Source organism: Juglans microcarpa x Juglans regia, chromosome 2S (assembly GCF_004785595.1).
Source record: "Juglans microcarpa x Juglans regia isolate MS1-56 chromosome 2S, Jm3101_v1.0, whole genome shotgun sequence".
In the NCBI taxonomy this organism is placed as follows: domain Eukaryota; kingdom Viridiplantae; phylum Streptophyta; class Magnoliopsida; order Fagales; family Juglandaceae; genus Juglans; species Juglans microcarpa x Juglans regia.
Window position 1 is genome coordinate 2,782,517 of NC_054597.1, and position 26,255 is coordinate 2,808,771.

The 26,255-nt window shown below is 36.3% G+C and overlaps 1 protein-coding gene and 1 long non-coding RNA gene across 4 annotated transcripts; one reads left to right on the top strand and one right to left on the bottom strand.

Moving 5' to 3' along the window:
• Positions 1 to 452: 452 nt before the first annotated feature.
• LOC121252583 (truncated transcription factor CAULIFLOWER A-like) lies at positions 453 to 26,255 on the bottom strand. 3 transcript variants are annotated; one of them, XM_041152296.1, is made up of 7 exons: positions 25,814 to 26,253; positions 6,390 to 6,468; positions 5,393 to 5,454; positions 5,020 to 5,119; positions 3,063 to 3,104; positions 1,013 to 1,054; positions 453 to 914 (listed from the first exon to the last, which is right to left on the bottom strand). In XM_041152296.1, the coding sequence occupies exons 1-7, from the start codon at positions 25,996 to 25,998 to the stop codon at positions 813 to 815; spliced, it is 612 nt and encodes a 203-aa protein (XP_041008230.1). In that variant the 5' UTR covers positions 25,999 to 26,253; the 3' UTR covers positions 453 to 812. The 3 variants fall into 3 exon arrangements, 2 of the variants coding, with proteins under 2 accessions (XP_041008230.1, XP_041008231.1); XM_041152297.1 differs by lacking the exon at positions 3,063 to 3,104 and having other exon boundaries at positions 25,814 to 26,254; XR_005938246.1 differs by lacking the exons at positions 453 to 914; positions 1,013 to 1,054; positions 3,063 to 3,104 and adding exons at positions 4,660 to 4,787; positions 4,830 to 4,937 and having other exon boundaries at positions 4,978 to 5,119; positions 25,814 to 26,255.
• LOC121252588 lies at positions 836 to 4,623 on the top strand. Its single transcript, XR_005938247.1, has 2 exons — positions 836 to 971; positions 4,101 to 4,623. It is a non-coding gene; the product is annotated as an uncharacterized LOC121252588 (long non-coding RNA).

Here is a 26,255-nt window from a genome sequence, read left to right on the forward strand (position 1 = left end):
CCGAAGAGCCACCGAAATCTTCGAAGAAAAAAAGGAGCTGAAAGCGGCGGGAGACATCTTCAATGGCTGTCCGGAGGAGGGCCCTAACTCCACGGCCGAAGGTAGGGTAATTGGGAAATGGGAGGGGTAAATTAAGAAGGGGGATGTGAGCAGGTGGATGATAATGGAAAAAATAAAACAAAGCAAAGCAAACGAATCTATCACAATTTTTAAAAATTATGTTATTAAATATTAGTTTTTAATATTTAATATTAAAGATTGAAAATTGGAGAATTAAAACTATTCATAATTTTTTTTAAAAAAAGAAGGTTTTGAAAAAGAGATATCAATTAACTGTTACTCTCTGTATTCATAAACCACCTAATCAAAACTACAGCTATTAATATAGAAGTAGTAATAGGACAAGAGCATGCATTTATCCTAATCTATATACTTTTTAAGGAAGAGAGAGGTATTCTAATATTTATCCTTAATATAAACAAACATAACGTCTTAGAAACGCACAGACAAACATATTACAAGGTGTGTTCCGAATATTCTTCTTATTATTATTCATATTTCATAGACGTGCATATATATATATATATATATTTTTTTTTTTTATAAGACAAACATATTACTTGCACCAAGCCACTAAGATAACAAATAATAAATCTACATCAATAGAGAATGACAGCCACCCAATAAGGAATCCGAAGCCATATAGGACATGCAGCTTTTCAGGGAGTCTGATAGTGACACGTGGAATTCTTTAGAACTTGGGGGTAGGAAGACAACTTCTTGAGTTGCAGGAAAGCAGTGACACTTTTAGGTCAAAACAGATTAAGCAAGGTTTCTTGGAGTGGAGGGGCACGGGCGTCGTTGGGCTCCAGTTCCAGTCTCAGGACATGGTCCTCACTCATCATTGCTGCCATCTGAGGGGCCATGAGACAGACACAGAGCTCAGCCAGATTACACAAAAAATCATTTGAGTAAAGTTCTCTCAGATTTCTTTCTTTCTCTAGCTACATACCTCCTCCTCCATCAGTGTCTTCTCTTCTCTCAGCTGCTTTTCCTATTCATTAATATATTGCAGATGTTGTTAAAAAGGATTATTTCAACATTGCACAATGAATGAATTGCAACCTTCTGTTTGTAAAAAGCTGCTTCTGTTGTGTCATGATCCATGCTATATATTTGTATTATTGAGCCATGAGAAACTGTCATTTGAAATTCATGTAATGCACACATACACATCAGGATTATTAGCACTTTGCACAGCAAATCATGGCCACAATATTTGACTTTCCTCACGAACTATGAATTCTGTGTAAGCTACATAGCACTTGTCGGGATGCAAACAAGTAGAGTCTATAAGTGGGTCTTGATATAGCATGTATCGCTTTCCTTTAAAGCTCAAACCGACTCCAAATTCACTTGCTGTATTAACCAATTATATTTGGCAGTACTCACGGTTACAAGGTGTTTATATACCTCCATCATGTGGTACACAAGGGTCATAGGTTGGAGACATGGGTTTGATGATACTACCCATCTTTAGCATGGAAATTGCTATGTACTACACCCTATCTCACTTTTATTCTTTTTACTGACATGACACTATCCATAACTCTTGGATCATGGTGTGGAAGATGATTCCGTTGTGCATCATGTGGTGTATTTGGATGGAAAGGAATGCGCGTTGCTTTGAAGAAAAGGAACGCACATTGGCTGAGTTGAAGAATTTTTTCTTTCATACTTTATTGTCTTGGCTTTCCGCTATTGTATTGCAGGGGGGCAATGTCCATAATTTTTTGTCTTCAATTTATCGCATGTAGAATGTATTTAGGTGTTCTTCTGTATACTTCCTGTGTACATGGGCTATGCCTATTTCATTCATATATATAATATTTATCTCTTATAAAAATAAAAATAAAAACTCTCGGATCATTTCTAATTTTATTTTATTTTTTAAATTCAGAGATCTATAGGTTTTTTCTTTTTTATATTGGTGCTGGGTTTCTGAAACAAAGTCTTGACTAATTACAGGGGTGTTTGGACCCTCGGTAAGGAGTTTCTCTCAAGTACACCTCGGATAATTTAAGGAAAAATTCTCCCAGTATGATAGCCCCTAGAATTTGTTTGCACCCAAGGGTTCAAACCTTAGACTAGAGGGAGCATACCACCAAGACCAAGGCTCTTACCACTTAAGCCAACCCCCTAGGGGGTAAAGAAGAGATAAGGTGGTATATGAGATATGGGTGGTATATAATTATCCAGTCATGTGTGGAAGTGTTGATGAACATTTTTTCTACTTTTCATGGCTGCCCCAACTCTCCGCCATAATCAGCATCCGAATTACTTCCACCACTAAATCAAAATCCCCTCCCCATCCATGCCCCCATGTCCCTATCAACATAATATGCATGTGTAAGATTGAGAGGGTCTTCTCTATCTTTTATCTACTTCTGTACTTGATCCTAGACTATTCTGGTGGTGGATAAAGCTGCTCAATTTTCTAATATCACAATGGCTTTAGCATCATTGTGGGATAAATGAATCTATTAATTGTAAACATCATATATGCATCTATCAACTAATAGACTACTACAGTTGGATCAGATTTTGCAAATAATGCTCAATATGAAAGTTCATTCACCACCCTCTAACAGATATAATGTGTTACAACTTCCCTCACTCAAATTCCTAAAATCTCGTCATGCCATTCATTGTGGCACAACTCAAATTCTACACTTTTAGCTGAGATTGACGCTATCAACATTTGTAAAAGATCTAATAAAAGCACTAGCCCCATTTGCATTTACTTAAAAAATACTAGTTAAGATTACAGTTAGAGCCCCCTAGAGTCATTAGACAAGGTAGGATCACGTTCACCAAGAGTTATCCCTCCAGTCTACTTGAACACAAGTTATTGATTTTCTAAGAAAGTATGCTGAAGGGGTTTAGAAACCTTTTCTTAAATGGTCCATGAAAGCTATGCCAAGTTTTGTTCTTACTTTTGTCGCTGGATTTACTTATAAATGCATCACGTTTCACATCCGTAAAGAGTTAGAAGGGCATACCTCTTCGTAGTGCGCTTTTATAGCTTCAATCATTAGCTGTGTCTGTTTACCATTCAAACTCATGAGTATTCCACACTCTTTATCATGCACATAGCTAGTTTTAAAATGAATATAAAGACATTAAAATTGATAATGAACCAAATGCATCTCATGTTCTTCAATAGAAGATAATTTCAGCCCCATATAGGTGTTGAGAGACGCTACTCAAATTTTCCCCACATTTAAACTTATGGGATTTTCAGAGGTGCTTGTATAGTGTACATGGATCCATTCATTCTGACAACGACTAGAGTCTAGTTTCGTGGCTTCAACCTGTGATAGGTGTCTTCATTTAAAGTTTTCTTTATTCTTTAAACTAACTGAATTTAAGTTTGTTAATAATGATTAATTACTACAAGTCTATATAATCCTAAATTCATATCTGCAGAATCTTTCCCAGTGAGCTCTAAGTTATAATGATTATTTTATACAAAAGACTGGAAAAAAAGAAGCAACTACTCGATAGAGTTAACAGCTGATGAACAAAAGGAAAAAAAAAAAATCTAGAACTAAACAGCCTTTTTGTTTCCATAAACCACAGAGCATCCCTTTGGTTAGTGGTGTCTGATTATTAGATGGTATTGAGTACATATAATCAAGTGTGTGAAACTTCCTGGGTGGAATGATATTTTGATAAGCTATATATGAGCTATGGTCAGTATGTAATAAAGCTATTGCACTCAACTGCAAGAGGGAATCCAATGCATTCATGGATTTTAGAAGATGCCACCATATATGAAGTATGACAGGGAACGGGCAACGTCTGCCTTCTCCAAACTAAACAGAGGGTTGATCATAGTTTTTTCCGAGCGAGTGACAGGATTAAGCTGACCATTAATACAAACTCTGATAATTGAGAAAGGAAGAATTACTAGTTTTGAAGAAAGTTCTCATGGAAATGAGTTGTAACTGACGTGCTACGAAACTGGCCATGGGACACATACAAAAATTTCGCAGCACGTGAATTTAGGGAATGGTAATTGGTGGTTCCTTCTGCAGGGGAAGTGAGAATGTTCAAAGCAACCTGCATCGCGTGAGACACATGTGGACATTCCATTATATCTAAAGACTGTTGGTGAGAAAAGGATACAGTTAATAGAATCACACCATGTGGAATTAGTCTGAAATCTCAAGATGATCAACGTAGATGGCATAAACAGTGTGTAGTTGCAAGACTCTTGGGTATCTGTTCTTTTCCTCTTTATATTTTTCCCTTCCTGAGTTCAGCAAAAATGGACTAATTGTACCAGAGGACAAGACATGATTCTGTATGGTTGATAAGCTGTGAAAAAACGAGTTAATGTAAAGAGGCTATTCTCACCGACCAAAAAATACATATAGGCCAAGAACTAATACTTTTTAGGTGCTTCTGTTGTGTAATATTTTAGACTTGGGGTTTTGCCTTTTTGGCATTGAGTTATTAATTCTATTCCACATACCAGTGCATATCATCTCAAAAGAAATGCGAAGAATTTTCCTATTATTTAGTTATGTGGATTTATGATGGTTGAAGTGTTTTAATTTGTTGATGTTTCTTTTAAATCTCTTTGGAATATTTCACTTCTCTCATTTTCTGGTGGTTTCCAATATTCTACATTTAGAAACTGTTGATGCACTTCTAAACCAACAGTCCATGACCATCTATGATATGTGCTTAACCATATCTTAGAGCATCGGATCAATTTCATTATTATCTATTCTTTTTTTTTTATAAGTATAAATAAATTCTTTATTATCTATTCTAACATGAGAGCACCACCTTACGACAAATTTAATTTCTATCTTCTTTGCTTTCATGGATTTTGGTTACTGATTTGATGATATTTCAGGGCTACAGCTAGTCACTGATCACAGGTTTAACTATTGAACTCTGACATTTCAACTTGAAGGAAAAAAAAGGTATCTTGTAAGAATTGACCTTTCTGAATCTGGTTTGTCTCAATATCACATCCAGTTCTATCTCTAAGTGAGTGAGTTCTATCAAGGTTTTCTCTTGAATATTCTGTTCTTCAAGGTACCTGCCAGAAGCATGAAAATGAATGCAATTAGCTGGTTAATTGAAGCACTTCTACTTGGGCCTCAAAGATCTTATGTTAATGAGCAACTAGGGTTTTGTGCATGCTAACATGGGATCATTAGTTGGGAGAATATCATGTCGAAAAGGGAACTGGTCCCCAAGATGTTGTCTTTGAATTATGTAAAAGAAGCACCTATTGTTTTCCCTGTTACATGGGTTATTTATTTCCACCGTGGCAATCGCAGCACGTGTATATGGACCTGAAAGATGTTACCTTTGTATCATTTCCAGTGGCCTAGCGCCCATCTGAAGACCAGGGCAGTCAGCATGACGCGTCTGCATGATAAGGAAAAACTGGGTCAGAGAGGAGTATCACAGAATAACATCAAAATATTAAATGAAGATGTTTAGAAGTTAAGAACCACAGATGTCGAGATAAGAAAATCATTTAACAGGGACAAATATTTTGCAGAAATATCATACAAGACTGTAACAGGATTAAAGCAATCAATTTTTCAATGCTTGGGAAAGAGAAACTCTCCTCTTAATCATTGTCATCTTCCTATCAGCATTGACAGTGCTGTGTTCCATTTCCACAGCTTGGTACCATATCCTGTTCTCTCCTTCATGAATCATTACACAACCAGTCTTTCTGAAAAATAAATTGTCTGATGTAGCATTGACACAGAAATATAGAATCTTGGTAGTGTTGATAATTAAATGTGATCAACACAGTGTCAAAATAAACTAAATGTTATAGCTGAATTATTGGATAATCTCCCTTTTTCTTTTTCTTTTTTTTTTTTTTTTTTTTTTTTTTTTTTCTTTTTTATGTCGGGGAACCTCTTCAAGGTAGGGCCTTTCAGATCCACTCCTGTAGAGTAAATTCCGGTTCCATGCACCACACTCTCGAAAGTTTTTCTATAAGGAACTAGTTAAATCGCTGATTTTTCACCAGGGGGTGTGGTCCTAGAAGATTGTTTGCACCCATGAGATGTTGAATCTTGAACCTTAAAGGAAGTAATACTTAGGCTTTCACCACTTAGGCGAATCTCTTGGAGTTAAATTATTGGATCATCTTCCACAAAAGGTCATAAAAATCTCCTTTTAACACATGTAAATGAAATTACGATCAATTGAGTTGCTAATTCAGGATCTTCCACGTATTTAAATATGTATAGCAACTGTTTGTGCAAGGTCCAAGGTGAAGCTTCAATTTTCTTTTCTAGAATTGGAGACCTCTAAAAAACATTGAACAGATTATGGCTAACCTTTTCTAGCTCAGAACTCCTGCGGACAGCAATTTCTTCTTCTACATGTGTCCTATACCGCTCGAGGATTTTTCCAAGACTGCATCATGAGCGTTGCAGAATGTAAGAAAGGAATTGATAATGTCATACTTTCTCACATCAATAAAACTTGAATGCAATATAAAAATAACAACAATTACAATAATGTAAATCGCAGTCATGTAATGTGCTCTTTCAAAAATGAGATTTCAGTGGCCCTTGTACTATAGGATGTCTTTGTCCTGGTAACTCGGATAACACTACTGCATCAGCAGTCAAGCCTTCCACTGTACGAGGCTTTAAAAGTTGAGCCAGATTATTTTATGTATGTTCTAACTGGACATGGCAGCCGTCCTTAAAATGGTACCAACCTGGTTGTACAAATCTAAAGGCCATTTCATATTATCTGTGTCGAAATAAATTAGCTTGATTTGCTCAACCAAATTAAAGTCTTGGAATGAATCAGGGCAAGCCGCTATCTCATAGTCAAGACTCGAGACACTCTTTTTTACGCTTTAATTCCTTGGCAAGTGTCCCTTTCATAGTAATCCTATTGTTGTACCTTAAACCCGTTTATAACCCTACACCACAACAGCTACTTATCATCGTACTGAAAGAGGCTGCATGTAGGGTGCGTGGCAGCGATATAGATGAATTGAAGGCAGACCAAGTCCATATCGATCCAATGCAAGATGTCAGAGGAATTATTTGGATGGGCCTCACAGATAACTTAACCTAGACTTCAAAATGACGAAGTTACTACTAACTAACAAACAACAAGTTGTATAAAATAGTATTATATTAAATTTGATTTGATGTGTTTAAAGAACATGAATTTGATGTGATTTGATGTATTTAAAGTTGGAATGAGTGGTCAGCCTTTCATTACCCTTAAAAATTAGATGAATGCAACCTCACTATATTTTGTGTTTGTATAGAGTAATGCTTATTAAATTTTCTATTTCAAGACATGAATTCTGTCGGTTCTGGTCTTTTTAGATTCTTCGTTTTTTAGAATAAAAATGTTGTATTAATTAGTTTAATTGTTAATAAATTCTAGTTCAAATGACATCTTCTCCTATGAGAACAGAGTGAAGAACAATAAAGTGAATTGAGACTAATAGGTTCACGTGTAAATTACCAAACAAAAAAACAAAAAACAGGGAGCTTATCCTTAAAACTTTAGGGGTGCATGACCTTATTAGTAATGTCTTGTCTCATTTGATTAGACCCTGTTGCTTTCAGAGACAATGATACACACTTCTATCTGACCTATAGGTTTTCTACGAATCGGAATGAATATTCATATTCCTAATTTATGAATGACCACTCTGCATACCAAACGTGCCCAAAGTGCAAATTTAACAACACTTTTTTTTATCATTTAACAGTTTTAGTAATTAGGGTATGCTAAATATATATTTGTTCCATACTAAAGAGAGCAAATATCCTTGTTTTATAGTTACTTATATGGCATTGTGTTCACCAACAATTCAAATAAAGGGAGGGGAACAGAAAACAGCATGGTCATGTGCCTATGGATCTGATCCAAACACCAAAATGATTTAGACATTTACTTCAATATGTTACTCTCGACTAGTTTGGCATATATTGGGTTCTGGGTTTGAATCTAAATATGAATTCACCTTAGACTATTGACATTAGCGGTATAAGAATTCATTGAATTTTCTAGTGGGAGAGGTTTAAGCTATGACTCAAACCAAACTTGAGGGAGCATCTGTGGCTTCCCGCCATCTAGGCCTCTCCTAGCTGGTTCTTAACAGGTAGGATACTAATATAATCACGCTTAAGTAAGAAAGTCATGTCGGATTGCCTCCTATTTGGTAGGTAAGATGAGACACAAAATTCTCATCTTATCTCATCTCATTATAATTTTTTTAAATTCTCATACAAAATATAATAAACAATTCAACTTTTTCAAATCTCAAAACAATAATAATATTAACAAATAATATTTTAAACTTTTATCTAAAATTAAAAATTTTCATTGCACCATCCAAAAATACCCTTATTCTTTTTACTTGGTAAAAAAAAAAAAAGTTCTTTACCTGTATAGGGTGCCTTTGAGCTTTGTGCCTGAGCTCTATATGGCCTTTGGCTTAAGAGTTAAGACTCCAATTGGATCATGTGTATTTTTATCTAAAATTACTAACTAAAAGCTACTTTATTTATTTTAGCTAATAACTTTTTAAATGAACTCGACATCCGATTAATTTCTTTCTATATCAATAAAAGATTCTTTATTTGAAAAATTATATTTTCCCTCTCTAACTACCAACAAATTTTCAATGTCACACAATTCTTCAATTTTTGCATTGTCCCCAATCTATTAGTTACTTTAACAACAAATGAAGTAAACAAAATACGCTAAATTATTAATGTTCCAAAGTAATGTATAATGAATATGTATGTGTAATGAATTTAATGACTTCCAGACAATGTAGTCTACTTTGTTAAAACCTATTTACTTTGACGTTTATCATATGCAACGAAAAATTTATTCCATGAATGAAGGAGAGTTCTTCTACAGTAAAATAAAAAAACAATGAGAAAGGTGGAAACTAATAAAAACAAAAATCTATGCATCAAGTGTCAACGCAAAGGCAGAGTCAAACTATAGCAAAAGTGGGTTTTGCATTTGGTTTGCATGATCGAGTAAGTGTGTTTTCTCAAAAATCGTTTGCCATTTTAGATTCATGTACAGTTTGCATAATACATTGAGAGTGTTCTAAGTGCGCAAGACAAGTTCTCTCGGAAGTTCAGAAAGCTACCAAAAACAGTACAACTAAAACAATGCCAAAAACTAACTCCACAAGAACCTAACTGTTTTTATTTTTCCCATTAAAAGGCGCAACCTAAATTTATATTCTAGGACACAATAAGTACTCTCAAGGACTAAGCTATTAATACTGTCATGATCACCCCCATAATAATGTCCCAGGGGACACCACTAACACTATATATGAGCCCCTAATAACATTGTGTCCCAGAGTTAAAGAGTTGAGACAAATTGATTGCAATTGATCTATCTTTGAAATCTTATTTATCAAAAAAATATATCTTTATAATCTTTTATTTGAGCTGTCATGATTATTTGAAGATATATATATTTTTTATAAGTAAGAAAACTTTATTTAATGAAACTAGGCGAAGCCTATGTACACAGGAAGTAGTCAAAAGAAACAACTAATTACATTCTAGAAACTTGAAAAGAAGACAAAAATTCATGAGCATTTTCTCTCTTAAGGACAATAGCTGAGAACCACTGCAGCAAAGAAGACGCAAATAATTTTCAGATATCCTCAACAGTTCGCTCCTTGTCGTTGAAGCATCGTTCATTCCTTTCTAGCCATAAATACCACATAATATACAAAGCAATCATCCTCCATGCCGCTGCCAATTGAGAGCTTCTATGCCGCCTATTCCAACACGCTAGTAGATCCACCACTCTCATTGGCATAACCCAACTCAACCCAGCTCTACTAAAAACCCTAACCCATAACTCTTTAGCCACCTCACAATGTAAGAGTAAATGATCAATCGATTCACCATTTTTCTTACATATGAAGCACCACTCCATAACAACTGTGCCACATTTCCTCAAATTGTCAATCGTCAAAATCTTCCCAAGTGCGGTTGTTCAAGTGAAAAAAGCAATTTTAGACGGTACAAACGCCCTCCAAATACTTTTCCATAGAAAAGAGAATTGTTGCTGATGAGACAACACCTTATAATAAGATTTCACAGAAATTTTTTTGCTCCCCTTGTGTTTCTACAACATTCGATCCTTCTCATTTCCTCCTATGTTCAAAGAATACAAGAAACTGAAAAAATCTGCAACCTCATTAAGTTCTCAATCCTGTACGGTTCTGAAGAAAGTAACATTCCAATGCACAGTCCCATTAGCACGACTCAGCATCTCTGAAACAGTAGCCTGCTGATTTCCAACCAAGCTGAAAACATCCGGGAAAATAGAATGAAGAACTCTCTCACCACACTATTCATTGAGCCAAAAATGAATTCTTGCACCCTCACCAACCTCAAACTTAATATGTTTTACTAAACTGTCCCACCCCTTTCTAATATTTTTCCATAAGCACACACCATAAGATCTCATACCCTCCTTAGAGCACCATCCCTCCAATCACCTCCATACGTTCGATCAAAAACCTCTCTCCACAATGAGTTCCCTTCCATTTAATACCTCCATAGCCACTTCTCTAATAGTGCCTTATTAAAATTACTCAAGTTTCGATCCCCAGGCCTCCATTCACAATCGGGCAGCACACCCTATGCCAACTCACAAGGTGGAGTTTATTCTCCTCTCCCATGCCACTCCATAAAAATGCTCTAAACAACTTCTCAATCCAATTAGCCACACCAACCGATAATGGGTATTTATATATATATATATATATAAGTATGCATTCATGTGTATTTTGGGTCAAATCTAAAGAGCACCATGCTAACCGAGGAGGAGGGACTTCCAAGTTAACAATCTACTAAAAGGCTAATGTAATAATCTTTAAGCATTTTATTTAATGAAATTACTGCATGGTTCTCGATCGGTACCTATAAATCCATTAACTTCGATAAGGCATTTCTAATTTCCAAAGGACTCGTACACCTTGCAACTTGATATATAGTCAAAATTTATCGAGTTTCATCAATTTTGACAAGCACTGTCTCTTACATTGTTGAATGTCGAACTTCAAGCAAGTGCACGTTACAGCAGTTTTGGGGAGAATCAAGTTTAAACACTGAGTTCCTTACCATTCTTAGTCTTCATAGACAGATTTCGTGAATCTTTTTGCTTAAAGCACGAACACACATTATCTTCAATACTAATATCACAGTTCTCAAGGTTGTGGAACTTCTATGAAGTTCAATCAAATAAGAATTTTTTTCCCTTTCTATCTATAGTTTCAGACCACGACTTCCACTTTTCCACTGATAAAAAAAAAAAAAAAAGGAACAATCTCATGCATTGATTTCTTAGGTGGTAGACAAACAGCCATTTTCCATCATGCAGTCCTTTTGCAAGATAACCAAGTTTAAATGAAGTTAAGCAACTCTAGAGACCTGCAATCAGAAGAAAAGGTTAATACATTCATTATGCAATTTACAAATTGCACGATTATGTATTAAAACCCAAAGCATAACAAAAAAAATCATGCTCTATTCGTTTCAAACAAGAATTAGATGATCTGACTCCAGGTTCACAGAATTAGAGATGGGAAGCAAAAACCTGGTTCCCTACCATCTCTCTCACTCTCTCTCTGGATGCTATAATGATCAAGAGTTAATATATATGGGAGTTTTGAAATTGTTCAGCACTTTCGTGCAAGAATTTCACCACAAAATACTACAGTTGTCTGGACAGCAATAAAAGAAATTCCTGTATAACAAGTGCTCAAACCTTTTACTTAATAATCAACAAATAGATAAGACACGGGAACTTACCTATATTCTTTTTTTCTCCCTTGATGTTTGAGCCAAAAACCTAATCCAGTACTACCCTATTCTCAGGGAGGGTAGACTCGCCATTTGACCCGAAGCCTGGAACTTATATAAAGTCTCTTTAAAAGTTTGAACTAAGGTAGAGGACTTTGGAGATTGTTTGTCCCCTTTTATGTTTTCTTTTCATAGGTCCATACCTCGGATTAGATATTTGACGTATAACAGAATTAAGAACCTTAGTAAAAGAGGTAATTGGAAATGGAGAGGGCCCAGTTAGTCGGTTTCCATGTGGGTAGTATGATAGTCTTCCTCAATTTGTCATCTACTTTTTGCTGATGACATTTAGGACAAGAGTATCAAATAAGAGTTGGTGTCGTCTTATCTACTTTTAAGTAGATTCAAGGTCAAAAGGTAACTTTTACTTCATAAACATGGTTAAAAATTAGCCAAAGTAAAAGTTAGGGTAAATTTTTAAAAACCCTTTACAACCTATAACACATTACAATTCAGCCCATAAATCCAACTTTATGTACTTTTTATTTCAAATTGCCCCAACTTAGATTTAGGCATCAATTAGGAAGTACGTTTTGTACCTTTTATCTATGGTAAAATTAACATAATTGGCACCCTTTCAAATATATATATATATATATATATATATGTATATTACTAACACCATGAAGCTGGCCACAGAAGGCTACCATGGTGGCTTCATAAGCAATGGTCATGGCTCCCATGGTTACCATTTTTTCATATTTTGTTAGGAGAGGGCACTGCTGTTATTTTTATTTTAAATAGGGGCCAATGTCATCTTTGTACTTAGAATTTAGTGAACAAATCTGACTTGCGTACGACTCAGTAAAAATTTTCATTTGGAGGATGAACCGTAGTTGAGGAGTATATTTAAAACTCTTAACAATAATTTGTAAGTTTTTTTTTTTTTTGTCTAATTGAGTTATAACATGTTCTACGATCTCATTTTACAATGCTAATGTGGCCAAATTCATGGACCGACTCTTATCTTTCTAGAAAAAAAAAAAGGATTGATAGACAACTTCACATCAACACAGTGAAATAAGAGTGAGATAAGACGTGCTATATGGTATTTTCCTTAGTAATTTACCCTAAAAGTTAATCAGTTTCTCTCCACAAGGAACAAATGGTTGTGGCCACTCTTCCGATGAGTTTTTCTTGGACAAAGATCCTTTCAAAGTTTTTATCAAAACTATTTGGAGGTAATGTTCCCTTCCCTTGGAAGAATATTTGGAAGTCTCGTATACCATTTAAAGTAACTTTCTTTGTATGGACTGCTGCTCTTGGAAAGATTTTGACCATGGACAACTTGAGAAAGAGGGGGCTCATTGTGATGGATTTGTGCTATTTGTGTAAAAAGTATGGAGAATAAGTGGACCACTTATAATTTCATTACGAGGTGACAAGGATACTATGGGATGAGATCTTTAGAAGAGTTGATGTCGGTTGGGTAATGCCATTGAGGGTGGTTGATTTACGGGCTTGTTGGAATGAGATTCAAGGCTGTCCTCAAGTGGCGGCAGTGTGGAAGATGATTCTGTTGTGCATTATGTGATATATTTGATCGAAAAGGAATGAGAGATGCTTTGAAGATAGGGAACGCATAATGACGGAGCTTCAGGATTTTTTTGTACACACTTCACTGCCTTGATTTTCAGCCATTGTGCTTTAAAACTCGTCCAAATCTAAAAGAATTCGTCAATCTTACATTGCAGTTATTTAGAACAACTTACAAAGTCTAGTTGGCCTTCTTCAAAACCCGCATGATATGGTTTCTTAGTGCCACATGGTATTTCTAGATCGAATCTAATTCTATGATTGCCTTAGTGCCGCATGGTATTACTAGATTGAATCTAATTCTATAGTTGTCATGATCCAGAATTGCGCTTGCCACATATGAGTTAGCTATACTCTACAGGAATAGTTAACATTAAATTGAAGCTCCCTGAAATGACATCAATTTCACCTTGTAAACATCCCATGTGGGGCTTGACACCAACTTTACTACTATAATTGCCATGACCAAAAATGCAGTTGACACGTGTGCTATACTTTAAAAGAAATGGTTACTTTTGTAATTGGAGCTCTCTGAAATTATATAAATCTCAATGTCACCTTGTAAACATATCATGCAGGACCCAACACCAAAAGAATACTCGCAAAGGAGCCTTTGAAAGCAATTTTCTTTGTTTGGACAACATTTCTAAGAAAGATTCTCACCATAGACAATCTACGAAAATAACGAATCATTGTGATGGATTGGTGTTATATGTACAAGAAAACTGAAGAAACTATGCGTCACTTGTTATTACACTGTAAGGTACTTATAATCCTATGGGATGATTTCTTTATTCGAACGGGTCTAGCATGATCATGCCTGGAAGATTAGTGGACTTCTTAGCAAACTGGAGGGAACTATATGGTGAAACACAAATAGTAGCAATATGGAAGATGGCATCCATATGGTTATTGTGGGGCATTTGGAGGAAGAGAAATGATTGAAATTTTGAAGACCGAGAGAGGATAATGGACGAGCTTTAAGTTTTCTTTTTCACCATTTTGTTTCTCTGGGCAGCTAAGATAGATTTGTTAAAATAAATATAAATGATTAAATCTATCTTTTCCTATCAGTTTAACATTTTGAGATAAATAGTGATTTTACATGACTAAATCTACCTCTGCCTAGTGTGTGTTGGCCGGTTGGTCGATGAGAGCTTGAGTGGTGTCTGTTCAGCCAATGGCCAGGCCGAAGGGCACGGTGATGAGATTTGGCTGTAATATGTATGTGTTTTGAGTGTATGAGCATAAGTACTGTAGAATGTGCGTGCTTTTGCATTTGGATTGTTCTAGGTATTGATAATGGGTTTGGAAATTGGGGTATTCTCATATATTTCTTTTCAAATATCACTTAAATATAAAATATTTTTTAATTTTTAATTATTAACTTTTTTCATCTAATCATTAGCTAATTAATATCCAAACACAAAACACAAAACAATTTTTCCAAACTCCTAAACAAAACATAAAAAAAATATAATTTTTTCAAATTTCAAAACAAAATAATATTAAAAAATTATATTCAAATGATTTTTTAACTTTATAATATTTGTATTCATTTTTTTTCTCTATCCTTTCTCAAAATCCAATAAAACATTTTAACTCAAATAATTTTATTACTATTTACAAATTATTTCAATACTATTTATAGATATTTTAAGATATTCTATGTGTACAGAATAACCTTAAACGATACTAAAAGTGCATATTTAAAAATTATTTCAAAAGGTTTCGGCTAGACACAGAAAAAAGTAGTAGTTTTCTAGTACATTTTATGCCAGAAAATGTATTACATTGAAACTTATCAACACTTGCTCTAGGGGATAGGAAACTAGAACGCACAGGTATTTTTAACCAACGATGTGGAGAAGAGCCAGTACATTAAGGGATAAAATTAAAAAAGATAGTGGATATTAAATACTTGAGCTGTCATGTCAAGCCAAGGATTATATGATTATTGCGCTTAGGGTTTAAGAAAGTTGAGTGTCTCTCTCTTTATGTGAACCCTATATTAAAATCTCATCTAAAGGAAAAAATAGAGCAAGGGTATGTAAGATAACAATTTCAATAAAGAAGACGAGTTCTTGAATATTTTCAAAGTGGAGGAAGCGAGTTCTGTAAGTTCATTAGATGCTACTAGGATGGCATTCATGCTTGGTCAAGGCATATATAATTGAGGGCGTGAAAGAGCCCGCTTTTGTATAGCTTCGGCGCATGAAGACTCTCAATCATACGAGGATTTCCAGTATTGTATGATAAAAGTACGAGTCTCTTGTTCGATATGTTATATTCTAAGAACTTACAATGCATTAAATCACATAAATTTTCAATGTAACAACTAATACGAGTTAGTCACACAAAAATGTTAAATAGCCATGGGTAAAGAATGATTCAGTAGCTGAGCTTGTGGATTTCACCAAAGTAGCAAAGGATTGATACTCATGTCGTGACTAAGGCCCCGTTTGGTTTTACTAATGGTCTCAATCCATCTCATCTCAACATCTAAAGACTAATATTTTTCAATTTTAAATTTTAAATTTTTTAACTTTTTCATCTAATCATTACCTAATCATTACAACTTGTCCAAGCTTCCAAACAAAGCATAAAAAATTTTATAATATTCTAGCAATATTATAACTTTATAATATTTTTATTCAACTTTTTCTCTTTCATTTCTCAAAATCCCATAAAATATCTTAACTCAAATCATTTCACTACTATTCAAAAACTATCGCACTACTATTAACAGATTTCTCATCTCATCTCATCCCATCTTATCTTATCTAAGTATCCAAACGAGGCCTAAGTTCTTTGCTTTATTGTGTTCTATAAGAGTGATAGTGGGAATTATAAATAAGTTCAGTTAAAGCCTCTCCAAGAAAAGGTACATTCACAGTTAGATCATTCTACTAAATCTTGACTAGTCAAGGCATGGATACCTTTTCGTGGAGGAATATATGTGTGATATCCCATATGATAAGGATAAAGGGTAAGTAGTGTATGAGATCCCACATTGCTTGAAAATGAGAAGTTTTTACACTTTTCAAGGTTCCAATAGGGCTCCAATTGTATCATTGACTAATCCTTTTAAAATATAGGTCATGTAGTTTAGATATTTTATTGGAGCATTACAATATGGAAGAAAGCTCCTCTGAAAGCAATTTTCTATGTTTGGACAGCTTTTTAAAAGAGATGCTTACTATAGATAGTATAAGGAAATAGAGAACTTGGATTTGTGTTTACATATATAAGAAGAAAGGTGAAACGGTAGATTATCTGTTTCTACACTGCTAGGTAGCCAAGACAATGTAGGATGACTGTTTTGCAGGAGTTGGGGGAGTATTATGGATATGCCTAGAAGCTTGGTGGATTTTCTAGCAAGTTAAAGAGGCCTTCAGAAAATCCAAAAGTGGCATCAATATGGAAAATGGCTCCTGTATATATACGTTGGTGCATTTCGAGAGAATGATAGAAGTTTTGAAGATTGCAAGAGGACAATAGATGAACAGAACGCATTTTTTAAAAAGACTTTATTCCTTTGGGCCAGGGCGACAGATTTTAATGGTCTAGATGTCTAAACATTATTATTTCAGCTATAAATCCTAGTTAAGATATTTCTCATGTATACGTGTTGTGTATTTAGGCTATGCTTATAATCTTTTTAATAAAACTCTTGATTACCTATAAAAATGTTTAGTAGCTATAAGATAATAATAGTGAGAAATGTCTTTTGAGTTCAATTTGTGATTTTTTAAACACCTTGAAATGTATATAATTTTTCTTTGCAGTTATTTCTTGATTGGTGCCGGATGTCCGGGAACAACGTCCTGACTAATTCTGATGTGCACAGGCTTTTGGTAAGGAGTTTTTCGCAAGTGCATTTCGAGTAATTCAAGGAGAAAATCCTCCAGTCTAATAGCCTCTAGAGATTGTTTGCACCTAAGGGGATTTGAACCTTAGACCTGAGAGAGCATACCCCCAACTCAAACCCAAGGCCTTTACCACTTGAGCCAACCTCTAGGAGTTCCTTTACAGTTATTATTTTAATAAATTAAATCTAATTAATTTTCTAATCAATAAATAGAGTATATCATGCCCATGATCTAGGAATCAGAACTTTGAGCAAAAACAGTTTATTAGATGTAAAAATCATGTCAAATTGATGGAACTAGGTGAATTTCATAACTTTTCTAGCTTTCTTCATGTGGGAAATAGACTTTTAACATTTTTTCTTTTTATAAGCAATAAGTAGATTGCATTTATACAAATGAAATAGGCATAACCCGTGTACACAAGAAATGAACTTTAACATATAAAGAATATTCAACCAAAAACCGGGATTAAAGAATGATATCAATGTTCCGAACTCAAGATCACACTTTAATACTATGTTCAATCACTAATTGACACTCGCATATACTTAAGCTATTGCCTACTTTTATAATCAATAAAATTTTATTTACCGATAAAAAAAATCATCAATTGACTAAAAACAAATGAGTTTAATGTTACCGGTAGAAAGCAGAGATAAGCCAAAATGTGGTTTTTCTAATACTATGTTGATATTGAAAAATGTAATTCCTAACCAAAAACTAGGAAAAAGAAGATCAATCTAAACATTTGACAATCTTAAACTGATATATAAATATTGTCTCCTCTACTTAATCAGATACGTTTTATATAAAGGGGAGAATTATGCTTTCTGAATAACACATGCCACCGAGCTACTCCATAGTCCTTTATCTGCATCCCGTGAATGACTTAGAATGAGACTGGCCATAACACAAGAACTTTTATACTAAGAACTGACCAAGAACTGCTTTATATACTAAAGGAAGCTTTTCTTTCCTTTATATGGCAGCACTCGCGGTTCCAACTCGATAAGTGAGCATCAAACCTTCTCCAATTTATTTTTCCTCTAATTTTCCTTGTTCTCCTTTCATTTTTTAAATTCAAATATTACTTTTTGCCCATCATTAGTCTTATGAAATCACCCCTTGTTCTAAAATATTAAACTTATGGGAAGAAGTAGCTTTTATTATTTATATCTTTAACGCTCACTCACGTGTATGCCAAACTTGTTGGGTTGTATGTAGAGTCTGTTTGTGAGTAAAAAATTGAGAAACAGAGAGTTTGCTCAATTGTGGCTCGAGCGACGCTCAACACGAGTTCGCTCGAGGTGCGCTTGATAATGGGCTCAAGCGAAGCTCAACCAGTTAGTTTGCTTGAGTCTCGCGCGACAGTGGGCTCGAGCGAGACAACTAGTGTTTGCTCGAGCTGCGCTCAACACACCGCTCAAGCTAATGTTGATTGGTTGTTCGCTCGAGGCGTGCTCGACACGCCGCTCAAGCGAAGAACTCAATTTTTTCCGATTAGGATTTTTAATGCCATTTACTATAAATATGTAATATTTGACTTATTGTGTACGGTTTTTAACATATTTTTCACAGAGAACAATAGTCAAGTGAGTGCATATTGTGTGAGAGAGTAAAAACCCTAAAGAGTGAGTTGAGATTGAGATTGAGTGATTGTAATCTCCTCTGGTTAATAAGATTTCTACAGCTCTGTGGACATAGGCAAGTTGTTAAACCACGTAAATTGTGTATCGTGTTTGCTTGATCGTGTGCTTGTTTACTTTGGTTGCCATCATTGGTGTGTGTGTTTGCACAACAAAACTCTCTCAAAATAAGTAGACCCAACATGTATAATATTTAATTAATTGGATGAAGTGTAGAGTCAGGGTTTGAACTGAGGACCTCTACTCTAATACCATGTGAAATCACAACTTGTTCCAAAAGTTTAAATTTATTAAAAGAGATAGATTTTATTATATATTTTTTTAATAACCTACACATTACTTATCTGCCTTCCTCACACTCTGCATCACTGTCTTCACTCAACTTGTCTACCATCCCCTCAACACGAGAGCCTCTCGCAATATCATAGGAGTGCGTGGCTCTCAAAAGTAGCATCCTTTAACAATATTTTTGTAGACCTATTCTACTTTTCACCCCCACTTGACCTAGAGTCCAACCCTTAAACAATTGATGGAAGCCTTGCAATCGTTAAGTAACTTGGTCTCATCCTTCTCCCACCAACTCTGCAGAGAAGTAACTATGCCTAGTCGGTTTTTGTTGACTCTTGCCACGAGCAACAAGGTTTATTAAAAGGGAATAGGTTGCGTAAGTTCACTGTATTCATCTCTCACGTCGGGGACCGCAAAATGATCACTGTAGGGGCCGAGTCTTCCAAAGGTGTATGGTTTGGTACAACTCAGATCAGGATGTGAGGGAGTATTGGCATGGGTCTTGTTCTGAGTTGTCCAGTCCTATGGGCAACAATGAAGAGTTTGGGAGCCACCTAACTTGTTGAACTTTGTACACCTGATTGAAACCCAAACTTCGAAATGGGTTTTCCATAAAGTTAAGGAGATCCAATGATGTGTTGGGATTGTATGTAATGGTTTTGAAGACCAATTTATTGCCTTATTTATAGCTGTTGAGGCTGAATAATAACAGGCTAGCCCGGATGGCGAGCTCAACTCAGCCAGAGCTAGGGAGCTTAAAAGGTTTAACTAGATAGTTAATGACGGAGCACGTGAAAGGAGTTCGAATTGTGGGAGAGCGAAGGGAAGGGCAAAGGAAGTTGTACAATGAAGCTAAAAATCATTTATTGGATGTAAGGGGGCTAAATGAGAAGGAGAACCACCTCACAATCTGAAATCAACTATGAATGTGCAAGGTCCCATTATATGTTTACAAGAAATAAAACTGAAGTTTATATCTTTAATCATCATTAGGAGTTTATGGGCATGTAATTAGGTGGGTTGGCACTATCTACCCTCTAATGGAGCATAGGGGAGCATTCTAGTGATGTGGGATAAACGAGTGTTGGAAAAGGTGTAGGATGGCATGGGTGATTTCACAGTGGCGTGCTCTTTTAAAAATGTTAAAGATGGCATCCAATAGACCTTCGTAGGTGTTAGGTGTCTACGGTCCTACTATAGATCAAGCAAGAAGACTATTATGGGATGAGCTGCCCGAGCTATGTAGCATATGGGATATGCCTTGGTGTATTGGAAGTGATTTTAATGTCATTTGTTTTCCAAATGAAAGACCGGGTGATTCCAACTACAATTTAGCGATGGTGGTAGACTTTTCTAACTTCATTTTGACCAAGATCTATTAGATATCCCACTTGCATGTGGTTCATTCACTTGGTCGAGCAACCATGAACATCATTCTTGGTTGAGAATCAATAGATTCTTGGTTTCCCCAGATTGGGAAACACATTTTACAAACCTCATTCAAAAGTGTCTTCTCCAACTATGCTTAGACCACTTTCTCATCCTTCTTGACTGTGGAGGAATGCACAGAGGTCCAAGGTACTTCGAATTCGAGAATGTGTGACTGAAATTTGAGGGCTTTATCGACCGAGTTAGACAATGGTGAACTTCTTATCAATTCCAAGGAACTCCAAGTTATATTCTGGCATGTAAATTGAAGGCACTAAAAAAAGATTTGAAGAGCTAGAATGAACAGGTGTTTGGTAAGGTGGAAGGCCATAATAAACTACTATTGAAGAAACTTAAGTGTATGGAGAGCATACAGGAGGTACAAGAAATGTCATAAGTGGAAAGGGCTCACAAAACTCAAGTGTCTGAACTTAAGAGGGTCTTCCTCATTGAAGTCTGGAAAATATATCTTAGAGACAAAAGTCAAGAGCCCTATGGTTGAAGGAGGGGGGAAAATGTACCAAATTCTTCCATCGGATGGGGTGACTATATCTTACCAAACCAAGACCAAGGATTATATTGTCAACTACTATGATAATTTGCTTTCGAAACAATTCTCTTGGCGACTGAGATTAGACGGGCTTACCTTTGAAACTATCGACCCACAAGCAAAAGGATGGCTTGAAAGGCCTTTTGAATAAATGGAGGTTTGGAAAGTGTTAAAAAGCATAGCGGGGGATAAAGCTCCAGGTCCGGATGGCTTCACTATGGCATTCTTTCAATCTTGTTGGGAAGTGATTAAGGGTGATATGATGGGGTCTTTCAAGAATTCCATGAAAATGGAATGTTCGAAAAAAGTCTTAATACAACTTTCATTGCTCTTACTTCAAAAAAGTTAGAGGTAAAGGATTATCGCCCTATTAGCTTGGTGAGTGGGATGTATATAATCATCTCAAAGTCTTGGCAAACAAGTTAAGCATGGTGGTGGAGAAAGTAATATCAAGGCCCAAAAATACCTTTGTGAAGAGGAGGCAAATACTTGATGTGGGAATTATTGCCAACAAATGTTTGGATAGTAGACTCAAGTCGAGAGAGTCGGGGCCTCTTTGCAAACTAGACATGGAAAAGACATGTGATAGACTCAATTAAAATTTCTTATTCTATATGCTTGAGAGATGTGGTTTCAGTGTGAAGTGGTGCTCATGGATCAAACATTGCATCTCTACAATACGTTTCTTTATCTTAATTAAGGGCACAACAAGCAGTTTCTTTCAGAGCTCATGGGACTGATAAAGGGGGATCCTTTATCTCCATTACTATTTGTTTTCGTAATGGGAGCATTTAGCAAAATAACCAATAGGGTCATGGCGGGTGGTTTTATATCCGACCTTACAGTGGGGAGGCAAATACGGGCTCACTGAATATTTCTCATCCCTTATTTGGCGATGATACCTTGGTATTTTGTGAGGCCAGCTAGGATCATATCCGTTCATTGAAGGCTCTCCTTCTATGTTTCAAAGTCGTTTCAAGTTTGAAGGTGAACTTGGGTAAATCAGACATCGTTCCGGTGGGACGTGCACAATGTGGATGGTATGGCTACTATTTTGAGGTGTAAGATATCACATCTACCTATGAAATATCTTGACCTCCTGTTGGATGCTCATTACAAATTGATATCCATTTCGAATGATATACTAAAAAAGATGGAGTGGAAACTTACTAGTTGGAAGCAAATGTACTTATCCAAAGGTGGCAGAGTTACACTTATCAAAAGTATCCTTTCCAACCTAATGAATTATTTCCTCACTTTATTTTCGCTTCTATCAAAGGGGGCTCGCCGTATGGGGAAAATACAGCGGGATTTTCTATAGGGAGGGATGAACGACGTGTTCAAATTTCATCTGGTAAAATAGGTCACCATTTGTTCTTCAGTTCCCGAAGAAGGTTGGGTATCCTTAATTTGCAGTTTTTTAGTAAGGCGTTGTTGGGCAAATGGCTATAGAGATATCCCATAGAACATGGAGTTTTGTGGAGAACAGTTTTAGACTCAAAGTATGGTAGAGCATGAGGAGGTTGGTGCTCAACCAAGGTGAGTGGGTCCTATGGGGTGGGGCTCTAGAAGCACATTCGACGTAGATTGACTGAATTTTCTAGATTTACCCATTTTGAGGTAGGTGATAGATCCCAAATCAAATTTTGGCATGACATATGGTGCGGTGACAGAGCACTTAAGGAAGTTTATTCCAACTTCTTTGGTATAGAAAGAATGAATGAAGCCCCGATTGCAGACCTCCTTGACCAATCTAATAATACTCCCCAATGGAATATCACATTTCTTAGAGTTGTCCATGATTGGGAAGTTGAAGCAATATTTGAATCTTACAATCTAATATATTTTGGTCTTATGAGGGGGAGGTGAAGACAAGCTTTTTTGGTGACCCTTGGCGAAAGGAAAGTTCACAATTATACGCACCTTCTACCAATCCATCTCTAAGCTTAATGTAAGTTCAATTATGTGCAAGAGCATTTGGAAGACAAAACCTCCCTTAAAGGCATCCTTACTTGTATGGACAATTTCTTTAGGGAAGATTCTCACTACTGATAACCTAAGAAAACGGCGAATCATAGTCTTGGATTGGTGTTGTTTGTATAAAAAGAGTGAAAAATCCATTGATAATATGTTAAGTCATTGTGAGATTGCCATGACTTTGTGGAATGACTTTTTTTGTAAGGGTGGGTATAGTTTGGGTGATGCCAAGAAGGATGATCGACCTCTTAGCTTCATGGAGAGGTCTCCAAGGCACTTCTCGAATTGACACAATTGTGTCTTACTGGAGATATCGTTTCGTAGCCCACTTTTTTTAAGACAAAAGAGTTGTTTGCCAGGCTTGAATGAGAGAAAATGGATGGCTAGCGATGTATCATATGTCGGTAGCAGTAAACATTGGAAGATGGTTCTGATCTGCCTATAGTGGTGTCTTTGGAGGGAGAGGAACGAATGAAGTTTCGATGATCTCATTGGATAAACTTAGAACCTTCTTGTTTAACACCTTGTTCCAATGGTCGATTATAATACATTTTAATGGCATGAACATCCATGAATTTCTTGTATTAGTAGAACATCACTCCTAGGCATTGCTCTTGTATATGACCAGTATACTTAGACTTTTGCCTATTCCTACGATCAATAAAATCTTATTTACTAATAAAAAAATTCCCATTGATAACCAATTGTTTTTGTAAATTTCTTCCTTGATGGTTCTTCTTTCTAACCCAATCTCAATCTCTAAACTTCGACAAGGTTACGAATATTGTACAGGTAATCCCTCTCAACCTCTCCAACTTTTTTTATTTTCTTTTGTGGGTTAGAAACCCTAGGTTGGTTCTATTGAACACCAAAGTAACTCGGAGCCCAGGGCAAATAGCAAACCTAGCCCACCTATGTGTTGAGTGGATCTGGGCGAGGCACTGTGTGAGAGGGGCGGGGCTAATTTGAGCCACCCAGCCTAGGTGGTGTCGAGGTGTAGGGCCTACCCGTCTGCATAGGATGGTTAGCAACTCTACTACAAGTTGTTATGGATACTTTATCCTGTTCCGTAACCTCAATCCCAACCTTCGGCTGCTACAACATTTCTCAATCAATCTACTTCGACTATAATCCTCGTTTCAGCCACCATGTGCATATGTCATGATTATAGCTTCGACAACCTATTGCCAAATGGTTATGGCTATTATGTCGCATTTTTTTATGTACTGATCAATCACAAGAAGCTTAAAAGATGATTTTCCAAGTTATGACTTTCCCTTGCAATTAGACAATACAGTCACACTGTCAATAAATGGCACCAAAAACTCTATTTGTACATTGCCATTGCCATTGCCATTGCCATTGCCATTCACTATAAATAGCATAGTTTTTTTCCCCCCCCAATAAGGGGGCTGAGGTGTAAGAATTCGATCCCCGAATATCGCTCATGTAAAAAAGAGATAAATGCTACGATGAGTAACGCCTTACTTGATAGACAACTACAATATTGGGCCTTGAACTAAAGAAAAAAGATGAGCCCGGGTTAACGGAGTCCATGGATGTGTCCAACTCAAAATGAAAAGGCCTACTTACGTGCTAAGAGAAACGACCTTTATTGGCTGACAATTTACGTGTGAAATAAAAAACTAAAAAGTCCTAGAAAGAAATAGATAAACAAGTCTTAGGAATTGCACTTCTTCAACAATAATTTAGATAATTTGTGATGATTATCGAAATTTAGATAATTTGTGATGGGCACGCGATCTATTTAAATTGTGAATAAACGTACATAAGTAATTAAATTCCAAATTTATAAATTTTTTGAATCACAATCTATACAAATTTATATTCTGTTGATTAATTATAAACGAATTTGAGAATATATTATTTAAAACTAAATCATAAACGAATTCAACTAGGCCAGGAGAATAAGCACGCAATATGATAATTTCAAGTACAAGATCAAAATCCAAAAATTACATGCTGATTGGCCTGGAGAGCCACACAAGTTACGCATGTTTGCATGTTCATGATAAAAAGTCTGAAACAGAGCACATTGCAAAAAAAAAAAAAAAAAAAAAAAACATTGAACAATAAAATTACAGGCATGTCAAGCATATGAGCGAGCGACCGGAAGCTGATCCATCTAGAGAATATGAGCAACCCGACTTGACCAGTGATCAAGCGGGTTAGACCCATTTTCCAACCAGTGTACAGGGCTCCGTCAAACTAGGGTTTCGTATTGGTACTGGTAAGCAGCAGGAGATTGCGGAACACGTGTGAAGACGCGGCGTAAATAATATCTTATCTTCGAGGAAGAAAGATATTTTCTAGATGTCCGACTCTCGAAGCTAAGATACTTTTTTTTTTTTCTTTTTATCAGAAACAGAGTACAGAGCACAGAGAGATTAGACAATCGATTCGAAAGCGAGTACTGCGAGCTCAAACATTTAAGAAATGACCTTTTGTTTTTCATTTGAAGATTTCGGCGGGGGGGGGGGGGGGGGGGGGGGGGGGGGGGGGGGGGGGGGGGGGGGGGGGGGGGGGGGGGAAGAAAGTTCAAGAAAGGCCAACCTCTCGGCGCTAGAGAACTCATAGAGCCTGCCTCGGTCGGAGAAGATCATGAGCGCCACCTCCACGTCGCACAGCACTGCGAGCTCTCGAGCCTTCTTCATCAGCCCGCCCTTCCGCTTCGAGAAAGTCACTTGCCGACTGCTCTTGTCCTCAATTCTCTTCAGCTGCACCTTTCCCCTTCCCATTCCTCTCTTTCGCTCTTCACACTCTTTCCGTCGCCTCTGAAACCTAACCCTAGGAAGTATTCTTCCTGCGGAAGATCGAGATCATGAAAGGGGTAGGAGTGGGCACTTCGGCTTTCAATTCCGGAGACGGAGAGCCAGACGCTTGAGAATGCTATATTTTTTGCGATAAATTAAGTTCTCCAGTTGCGACACTCATCGAACCTAGTACTGATAAAAGGAAAAAGAAACGACAAACAATACACATTGATAAGAACAAA

What these genes read in the sequence shown, in the direction of transcription:
- LOC121252583 (XM_041152296.1), bottom strand. Translation starts at nt 25,998, where the DNA reads ATGGGAAGGGGAAAGGTGCAGCTGAAGAGAATTGAGGACAAGAGCAGT. An exon ending in GACAAACCAGATTCAGAAAG is followed by an intron (nt 3,105 to 5,019) that starts GTCAATTCTTAC and finishes AATGGTAAACAG; the next exon opens with ACACAGCTAATGATTGAAGC. An exon ending in AGACACTGATGGAGGAGGAG is followed by an intron (nt 915 to 1,012) that starts GTATGTAGCTAG and finishes ATGGCCCCTCAG; the next exon opens with ATGGCAGCAATGATGAGTGA.